This window comes from Neofelis nebulosa, chromosome 2, assembly GCF_028018385.1.
Source record: "Neofelis nebulosa isolate mNeoNeb1 chromosome 2, mNeoNeb1.pri, whole genome shotgun sequence".
NCBI lineage: Eukaryota > Metazoa > Chordata > Mammalia > Carnivora > Felidae > Neofelis > Neofelis nebulosa.
The window spans coordinates 95,644,106-95,654,575 of record NC_080783.1 but is presented as its reverse complement, the minus strand read 5'-3'; the positions used below and the strand labels follow the sequence as shown (position 1 = coordinate 95,654,575).

Below are 10,470 nucleotides of genomic sequence, written 5' to 3'. Positions count from 1 at the left end.
GGGCGGAGGAGGAAGTGTCATGGCGTCGGGCCGTGGAGCTTCTTCTCGCTGGTTCTTTACTCGGGAACAGCTGGAGAACACGCCGAGCCGCCGCTGCGGAATGGAGGCGGATAAAGAGCTCTCATACCGCCAGCAGGCGGCCAACCTCATCCAGGACATGGGACAACGTCTCAATGTGTATCCTTTCCTGTTCTTGGCCCTCCGCCGCTCACGCCCTGTCCCCCCTCACTATTCTCCCGGTCGCCTGTTCTCCGGGCCTGGTGCCCCGCAAACATGGCGCCGCCGCCTCGGCCTTCGCTGAGACTCGCCCGCGCCGTAAGGGAAGGCGGGCTTGGGCTCGGGAGGCCGAAACCGGCCAGTGAAGGAGGGGAGGAGAGGAGTCGTGGAATGCGGGCTAGGAGACTGCGTTGTGTAATCTGTTTGGGGCCGCGCGTGGTGGCGGCGGGGGATGGGAAGGCCGCCGAGGCCAGGGGGGAATTTTAGAGATTATCGCAGAAAAGAGGCAGCTATTTCCACTTCTCGTCGGAGAAGGGGCCGAGAAGTAGAAGGGTTACCGATGCTGAAAGGCGTGAAGTCTTCTCCGCAGCTTCTCCCCGCGTTCCTCGCTGGTTTGATGGCGGGTCTCATACCTTGGGAGCTCACTGGAGGTCTTTATGTTCTTGGCGTGGTTTTGTATGGATGTGCGCGCGCGCATTTCAACTGTCTGATGCTGAGTTTAGTGAGTCGTAGCCATTGATAAATCCTTCCCGGGCTGGCTTAATAGCAATATTGGAGTGAAATGCTCAGCACTTATTATAGTTGGCGTCGAGCCTACCATCACCACCACCCTGCGGGGTTTTGTTTTATGTGTATAGTTTTGGGGTTCGTTTTGAGTGAACTGTAAGCATTGGAAAAATACCGTAGGTGGGGAATTTTCCATCAAAATTGTTTTGGAAATTAGGTCCTTTTTTTCTCGGCTATTTCCTAAATGTTACGTTCCAGCTCTCAGCTTACAATAAACACTGCGATTGTTTATATGCACAGGTTTTATATGCACCATTCTTTCACCAAATTCAGTAGAAATGTAAGTACTATCTTATAGCTTGTTTTTACCATAACCAAATTTTGAAGTAAATCGATACGCATAAAAAAGTTGGTCGTGGATTTCACTTTTGATTTAGTGTTCTAAGGTAACAGCGAATGTAAACCGTGTGATAAACGTTTTGGTTGAAATGCAAAATGTTTCTAGTTTTTTAATTTGTGATGACAAGCTGCTGGGCACTTTGTTAGGCTTTGCCAGGTTTTTGAGATAAAAGGTAAATAAGAAACATTTACTCTAACAGTTATGACATCGGTATTCATTTAAATTTTATAGTTAACATTTGAATAATTTTAAATAGTAATGTACAGTGTAATTTGGCCTAGTCATTCTGTTGTACATCTTAATTGTATTGGATTCATTGTTTCAAATATTGTGAATTGGGCTTAATTTAATTCAAACATTCTTTTGAAATGATCCTTTGAAAGTTAAATGTTTAGCAGAAATATTTGATTTGCTAACAGTAATTTCTTATGGTGTCAGCGTTCCCATTTATCACAGCATTTGTTGTCTCCTTAAGTTTTTGGTGACCTAAACGTCAAATTTTCCTTCAAACAAAATGGCAGAGGTGTGTATAATTAGTTTTGAAGTAAAACTTATTCTCCAGTACTAAAGAATATAACCTGCAACCTGTAAATCTTGAAAAGTTGAGTAATGCTGTTTAGTTGAAAATTTTATTTTAATTTGTGAAAGGTGTGAGTTTGGTCTTTTTTTCAGAGTAACTTGCATACTGTGTTGCATCTGTTAACAGAAAGTTGCATATTGTTTAAACATACTTAACCTTGTCTTAATTCTCACTATATTTTTTGCTCTTTTTATCACAGCTATTTTTAGAATGTTATTCTGAAAGGCGTGTGTAGAAAAGATAGACTGTGGAAGACTATGCTATTGGTAGATTGTTATTAGGACCTTTTTGCTAAGAAAAGTCTTTGAAAAGGTCCATAAAATATTTTTTTTTCTATTTGGAAGGAACAGCTTCATAGCTTAGATTGATTCCTGTTGTAATCTCTTCTGATCATAAGTGATTTGGTTTATCAGATTGTCATAGAGGTTTATCTTGTTTGAACAGTATATGTGTTTGTATACATTTTGGTCTCCCGCAGGCTCCTTTGCTTCTCTTTCTCTTTTAAATCTACATGAGTCTTATTCTATTTCCATTTTCCTAGTTATTTCTTGTGCACAGAACTTAGGTCAGTGATAGTGTTATGGAAGAGAGAGGAAGCCTCTTTGGCAATAACAATTTAGATCGAGAGAATTACATTTTTATTAAATTGGCTCCAAAGGCAGTCGTAAACTAATGAATACTAATACAAATGTGACTTTCCTTAAGTAGCCTTGGAAAATGCTGGTAGAAATCACAAGTCAAAATAGTTCTGGAAATTCTTTATGTGGCTACAGAGGTCTCATTTGCTGAATCAGGCTTACTTTTCTACTTCTAGTAATTATCTCACCACAAGACTATACTTCTCTTTTTGAACCCTCCCTCTTTCATAATTTGTCTCTATGGCCTGGTTGGTGTGCTTTAAAACAGATATCTTGCTTACAGCCAAAATTCACAGCTTGACCTTTAAATTAAATGGTGAAGCCTGGGTCACTTGCATTCTTTCCCTAATTTACTTAAATGCCATCATTCATTAAAAAGCCAAAGTATTATTTTTATTACCCCACTTAATGCCATATATGTATGAAGGTAAACTTCAGCATTTTACATTAAATTGTTATTAGCAGGATAATTGAAATCTGAAATCTGATGTTAATTTCTATTTTAAAAAGTAACATTGCACCCTTCATATCTAACTGTTGTCTTTTTTACCTTTGCTATTTTATCAAAAGTGGTTTTAATATTTGTATTGGTGCTCTTGCATCAATTGCACAGCCTCACTCTTTTATCTTTTTTTTTCCCTATTCTTTTAGGGTGAAGGGGGTGGTCTCAAATTGAATGTGAGTCACTTTTAAATTCATACTCCCCCACATCATTGGGAAAATTTTTCTTATAGGGTTATAATGGAATGTCATAGTAAACTTACAAAAAGCATGAGTTTCACCACAAACGGAACACCAGTCAGTAAATTAAACCCTAACAAGCTTAAATTTTGAGATGATAGTTACAAACTTTATCTAGTTTCATAATATATGCATTAATTATATCAAAATATGTTTAATGTTTATGTGGATTTATTGTATTTTCCCACAGTGGCTAATTTAAAAGTAATATCTCCCCTAAAATTTAAGCACTGTTGTGTTTGAGAATAAAGTCAGTGTGGACATGTGTTGGTGACCCAGAAACTATCTTTGAGTTTTATTGTCAATTTCTCTTGGAGGGTTGGATCACTGTCCACACTAAGTGACTTCTATATGTAACCTAATTAGATAAGTCTACCCTTTGCCCACTGGATGCAGTAAGGTTTATGTAATTGGGGTTAGAAATTAAAGAATGGCCTTACAACGTGAAGCTCAAGATAAATCTGGTGAAGTAGAAAAGCCCTGGCGCCAACAGTATCTCCAAGTTCTATACTGTGGGAGAACATCCTCTCCAGTATCAACCTTAGAATAAATATTGATTCAGTTTCTCTTAGAAACTCTGTTCATTAATTTTGTTAGTCAAGTTTATGATGCATTTGTTTCTTATATTCTAATGAATTGTCTTAAGATGAGATTGTGGAGAATACACTGTTCTCTCTGTATTTTTGATGGTCATGGTCTGTTTTCATACGTCTGTTCTCCAAATCCATGGTCATTTAAATCTCTTTACCTAGTTTTATTGCCTCTGTTTTTGAGCTGCAGCAGTCGGAGCTGTATCCAATATGCCAGATTTAAATGTATTGTAGTTTTTATTTAATGTATTGTATTTCTGCTAAGGTCCCAAGAGTATACAGTTAAGGATGGTATTTAGGACTGATGATTTTAAGGAATGACTATAATGATTTCTTTTTTCTTTTTAAATTTTTGTTGTTGTTGTTGTTTTTTAGAGAGAGACAGAGAGCAAGCTGGGGAGGGGCAGAGAGAGGAGGGAGACACAGAATCTGAAGCAGGCTCCAGGCTCCAAGCTGTTAGCACAGAGCCTGATGCAGGGCTGGAACTCACGAACTGTGAGATCATGACCTGAGCTGAAGTCGGACGCTTGACCGACTGAGCCACCCAGGTGCCCCATGACTGTAATGATTTCTAAGATTGCATCATCTATGTCATATCTACATTTCATTTTATACATCTAAGTTAGCTGTACACCTTAAGTGAACTTGTATTTTTGCTTGTGATAAAATTTGATTACCACTTTTTGTTCACAATGTTTATAATCTTAGTTGACTTTTGATTAGTAGATGTCATTTGGAAATTTGCAGATGTTCTTTTTGCATTCCTTTCATCCCCTGTAAAGACTTAAATGAGGAAAGCTATTCTTGTATACATCTAGAGAAGTGCCCACAGTCTCTGTTCTTTAATAATATAGCATTCTGCCATTATAATTATTAATTACAGTCTTTGCAATAGAAATTTATTTAAGACTTTTTTAAAAGTAGGTTTTATCCAGTTTACACTAACTGCTTTTTTATATTCAAATTACTGATGACATTGTCATACACTTGCATTTTGTGAAAGAAAACATTTTGGGGGAATTGGTTAGTTCAAGGCTTTTGTTTATATTTTTACCGTGAAAGCCCTAAATTTCTATCAAACATAGTAACGTAGATGCAGTTAAATGTAAAAATATCCCCCAACACATCCATTCAGGCTAGAAGGTAAACAATGTAAGGACAGTTTTATTTGTTTCCTTCCTTTCTTGGCTTTAGTCACTGTTGTGTCTCCAGTATGTCACATAGAGTAGATAAATGTAGCAGCTATTTGTCAATAAAATGGATCAAATCTTGTTGCTCACAGGTCTGTTGAATGACTCCTTATACATTTTTCTCTGTGTATGTCCTCTCCCCAGTGACAACACTTTAAATGCTTTCTTTTATTTTTAAAAACTAATACAGGTATATGGTAAATGAAAAAGGTAGAAAGGGAATATGATAAACCTCTCTTCAGCTTGAGTAAGCCCACTGCCCTGAAACATTTTCTGTTAACAGTTCTTGTGTGCCCTTTCAGAAATACTTTTTGCTTGTGAAAGCCTATATATATGTATCTTTTTCAGCACAAAAAAGGGGTTTGTTTTGGTTTCCCAGTTCTTAGATGTGACACAGCTGCTGTGTGAGAGCATATAGAATTGGACTGGTCCTAGTTGGGTTTAGGTGTGGCTACTCCTGGGGAAGTAATTTTTAAGATGGCACCAACTGCTTTTTAATTTAATAAAGCTGTTAATCCAAGAATAATTCTATGTTCAGAATCCATTAATACTACTGGGAAATACTGCAGTGCTGTCCAGTAGAACTTTCTGGGTAATGGAAGTATTTTGTATCTTTTCTGTTCAGAGTGATACTAACCAAGCACATGTTTCCTGGGTTGTAAATTTGAGATTATTAGACTAGATGATTTCTAAGTTTACTTTTCAGCTATCAGTTGCACAGATGCTAAAGTATTATCTTCCTGAAGAAACAGATACAGTTACTAAGTGACTTGTCCAAAATCAAAGCAGCCATTATATGATAGGCATTTGAACCTAAATTCCTTGCCTAATCCCATACTGTTCTCACTTTTGTCTGACCCTAGTGTATTTAAGAAATTGGGCAGAGTATTGAAGCTAGTGTTTTCTTTTATTTTATTAAAAAAAAATTTTTTTTTTCTTAATGTTTATTTATTTTTGATAGAGGGAGACACAGCGCGCGAGCAGGGGAGGGGCAGGGAGAGAGGGAGACACAGAATCTGAAGTAGGCTCCAGGCTCTGAGGTGTTAGCACAGAGCCAGACACAGGGCTCGAACCCACAAAATGTGAGATCATGACCTTAGCCGAAGTCGGATGCCCAGCCGACTGAGCCACCCAGGCGCCCCTGAAACTGGTATTTTTTAAAGAGATGATCAGTAGACAAGTAAATAGTGAAAATATTTTCTCAGATTTTGATCTGCTTACATCAATTGGACAAAATCCAATAAAGTCTTCTTTTGAATTAGGCCCCAAATTCCCCTTTTAGCCCTTTTAGACTTAGCATTTATGCATTGCGCATCCTTCTTTTTCCAGATGGTGCAGTCTCTTCACTTTTCATGTGAATGTGATCTGTCAGGTTTTAAAACAGGTGAAGTTTCAACTCTTCATGAAGCATTCCCAAGATAACTCCACTCTTGTACTTCTTAATTTCTGTCTATCTTATTCTTTGGATCCTATTCACATCCTTTTGTACTCCATCTATTTGGTGTCCTTTATTGCTATAGCATAACTATATTATGTGTTGAAGTTGAAGTAGGTTTTTCTTTTTATTAGAAAATAAAACACAAACATAAAACCACCAAACAAATGAATAGCTGAAAGGCAAACAACCTTGTAACCCAAGAAAGAGAACTTTGCCACCTATCCCAGAAGTGTTTCCATATGCCCCACCCTTATGTCAGACCCTTTCCTCCCTCTACAAAATAACCAGTATCCTTGATGTAGTAATCACTTTCTTCGATTTTGATACAGTTTTACCACCTAATTCTGCACTCTTAAATGCCACAGTTTAGTCCTGTGCATTAAATATTTGATTTTTTAAGTCTCAATATATAGGTCTCCCCTCCAGCCTTTTCACTTAAATTTTATCTGTTGAAGAACCTAGGGCATTAGACCGTAGAATTTCCAACTGTCTGCATTTTGTTGATTGTATACTCCTGCTGCAGTTTGTCTTGCTCCTTTGTTCTTTAATTCCCTGCAAATTGCCAATTGGATCTAGAAATTTCATCAAACTGACTTTAGATCCCTTTGGCAAGACTGCAGGTGGTTTTATGTTCTTTCATCAGATCCCTAACGTCTTATCGTGTATGATGTTAGTAGCTGTTGATATTCAGTCCCTAGATCCTTTCGTTCATTGTGATACTCTAATTCTATCATTTCTGGGTTTATTAATTGGAATATTTTTATAATGAAATGCTGTGATTCATCTATTTAGATACCCAGTGGTACCGTTCATAAAGGAAAATACATGATTCTTGCCCTACATTTACCACCTTTGTTGAAATGTGATTCATATACTGTACATTTCACCCATTGAAAAGTGTACAGTTCCATGCAGTTTTTTAGGTGTATTCACAGAGTTGTGTGTGAATTTAAAAATTTTTCATTACCCCAAGAAGAAACCCTACGTTCTTTGGCTGTCTATTCCCATTCTTCCCTCCACCCCCAACCTATTCCAGACGTTTCCTATGAGTGGAATCATACAATATTTGGTCCTTTGTGACTGGCCTCTTTCTCTGACCACATAATGTTTTTAAGGTTTATCTGTGTTGTAGCACATATTAGTACTTCATTTATTTTTCTTGCGGACTACCATTATACCACATTTTATATATCCATTCATCAGTTGATAGACATTTGAGTGATTTGCACATTCTGGCTATTATTTTGCTCCTGTGAACATTTATATATAAGTTTTCAGGGGGACGTATGGTTTTGGATTCTCTTGGTTGCAGGAATAGCATTGCTAGACCATAAGGTAATTCTATACCCCAATAATCTTGGATAGCTTCCTCACTGTGTTATAGCACAATGTTCCACGCTCATCTTGTACATTTCCTTCTCCACAGTTGTAATAGCCATTTCTTTCAGAAACCCTCCTTTCTTTTAGTAGGAAGTGGTATTTCAAAAACCAGGAGCTGGATATTAGGGATACTCATTGTTATTGTGTTGGTCTTGTTTGTAGGCATCTTCAGTGAACAGAATGAGGAAATATTTAGTATGGTAAATATATATTCATTATGTACGTTGATATGTTAAATGTTTATGATTTACTTACACATTAAATATATAAAGTATACATTAACCAGACTTGTTTTATCTATTTATTTTAAATGTATTCTTTACCTCAGGAATTTTCTAATTCAAAATAACAGCATTTTTTATTTAACCTGTCTTTTGTACATTTCTGTGACCTTTCACACCAAAATCTTAGTTGTTAAGAATGTGGGATTAGAGACTTTATCCCATAATCACTCATGAACTTAACCCCACATTACACAAATAAGTCTCAGACTAACAGTACTTTTGTCATCAGCAGTATAATTATGGAGAACAATAAAATGTTTTTGTTTTGCTCTCCCATCTCATCCATGTTTTTTAAGGTCATATTATAGCTACGTTATCTTAAATAGCTATTACACAACTTCTTTTCAATCTTTATTTAATCTTAGTTCTGCAAGTAACCATTTTTGTTCACTACCAGTGCTTCTGTTTAAGTCTCTGTAGTCATTTTGATTGTTACAAGTTCTTTTGAAGATGATGGAAACCATATTCTCTGAATCCTTGTGTGTTGATAATAATTTATCTTTGCCCTTTAGACCCAAGGTCCGTTTTGCTGTGTATAAAATTCTCGGCTCCTGCTTTCTTTTCTTAGATATCTTAAATATGTAACACATTTTTTTTCCTGGCATAAAGCACTAGTATTGGTGGTAATCTAGTCTTCTCCAATTTATTTTTGCCTAAGTGGCCAGTTTTTTTTCCTTTATAATCCAGTAATTTTACTACAGTGTGTCTTGGTGTTGGTTGTTCTGGGTTAATATACTCAAGTGTGTAATGTGATGTTTCGATATGTGATTTCATATCTTTTTTACTTATGTTTTGTGTTTTGAATCATTTTTAGTGTCTAATAGTTTGGAAGTGTGTTACTGTTTTACTTTGTGATTTTTTATTGTAAAATAGACAACAAAATTTATCATTTTAACCATTTTTAAGTGTACAGTTAAGTGACATTAAGTACAGTATTCACATTGTTGTGCAAACATCACCACCATCCATTTCTAGTACTTTTTTATTTTTTCTAACTGAAATTCTGCTCATTGAGCAAATGCCACATTCTCCCACTCCTCCAGACCCTTGGAACCACCATTCTATTTTGTCTTTGGATTTCACTATTGTATCTCTTAGAAGTGGAATCATGCGATATTTGTCCTTCTTTGTGTGTGTCTTGTTTTACTTAACCATAATGTCTTCAAGATTCACCCACGTTGTAACGTGTCAGAATTTCCTTCCTTTTTAAGGCTGAACGTTACTCCATTGTATGTATGAACCACAGTTGGATTCCTTTTATGTTTTGGTTATTGTGAATAATGCTGCTGGATTGTGAATAAATGTGGGTTAAGTTCTTGCTTTCAACTCTTTTGAGTATATACCCAGAAATGGAGGATCACATTGTGATTTCATGTTTAATTTTTTGAGGAACTGCTATATTTTCCACAGCAATAAGCACTATCTTACATTCCCACTAGCAGTGCACAAGTGTTCCAAGTTCTCCACATCCTCACAACACATGCTCTTTTCTGGTTTTCTGATAGTAACCATCCTAATGAATGTGAAATGGTATCTCATTGTCGTTTTAATTTGCATTTCTCTGATGACTTAATGATGTTTTAGCATCTTTTTGTATGCTTATTGGCCATTTATATGTTTCCTTTGGAGAAAGTTTAACCAGTCTTTTATCTATTTTTTTTTTTTAAGTTGTAGGATTTCCTTGTATATTCTGGATGTTAATCTCTTATCAGGTACATGATTTGCAAATATTTTCTTTGATTCTGTGGGCTGTCTTTTCACTTTCTTGATGCACAAAAATTTTTTGCTTTTAGGTTTAATTTTTTATTTTGAGAGAGAGAGGGAGAGACTGAGAATCCCCAGGCTCCACACTGTCAGCACAGAGCCCGATTCAGGGCTCAAACCCATGAACCGTGAGATCATGACCTGAGCCGAGATCATGACCTGAGCCGAAATCAAGAGTTGGATGCTTACCTGTCTTAGCTACCCAGGTGCCCCTGCACAAAAGTTTTTAATTTTGATGAAGCCCAGTTTACCTGTGATTTCTTGTGTTTTATGTGCTTTTGGTTCCTATCCAAGAAATCATTGCCAAACCCAAAGTCCTGGAGTTCTTGTTTTCTTCTAAGGGTTTTATAGGTTTAGTTCTTACATATAGGTCACCAATCCATTGTGAGTTAATTTTTGTATATGGTGTAAAGTGAGGGTTGGATTTCATTCTTTTGCACTTGGATATCTGGTTTCCCCGGTACCATTTGTTTTTGTTTTTGTTTTTGTTTTGAGCAGTTCTTTCTAGTGTGATTTTTATTGCTTAGGGTTAACTCTTCTGATTCGTTTCTTACAGTATTTTTGTATGACCTAAATACTTTTCAGTTACATATGCAGATATATAGCTTGCTTTCTAAGGTTCCCTGGCTGTGTTCCCCCTCCCTCATTTTTATCTTTTCTTTGCCTTGTCCCTGTCCTGCCATTTCTGCTTTGGAAGTTTCAATATTGAGTCCTGGAAAAGAGCCTTGGGAGATCGATTTGA

General features: G+C 36.6%; 1 protein-coding gene across 5 annotated transcripts in view; it reads left to right on the top strand.

Moving 5' to 3' along the window:
• CCNT2 (cyclin T2) overlaps positions 1-10,470 on the top strand; it is a 41,275-nt gene continuing 30,805 nt past the window's right edge. For 3 of the 5 annotated variants that reach the window (XR_009251628.1, XM_058694992.1, XM_058694979.1), the window contains exons 1-2: positions 1-177; positions 982-1,063. Coding sequence is in view for 4 of the 5 variants with exons in the window: in XM_058694992.1 (XP_058550975.1) it covers positions 20-177; positions 982-1,063 (240 nt within the window). In the remaining variant the exon portion in view is untranslated. Of the gene's footprint in view, positions 178-981; positions 1,064-2,992; positions 3,020-10,470 lie in introns of all 5 variants that reach the window. The other 2 variants (XM_058694985.1, XM_058694971.1) reach the window with 1 other exon arrangement.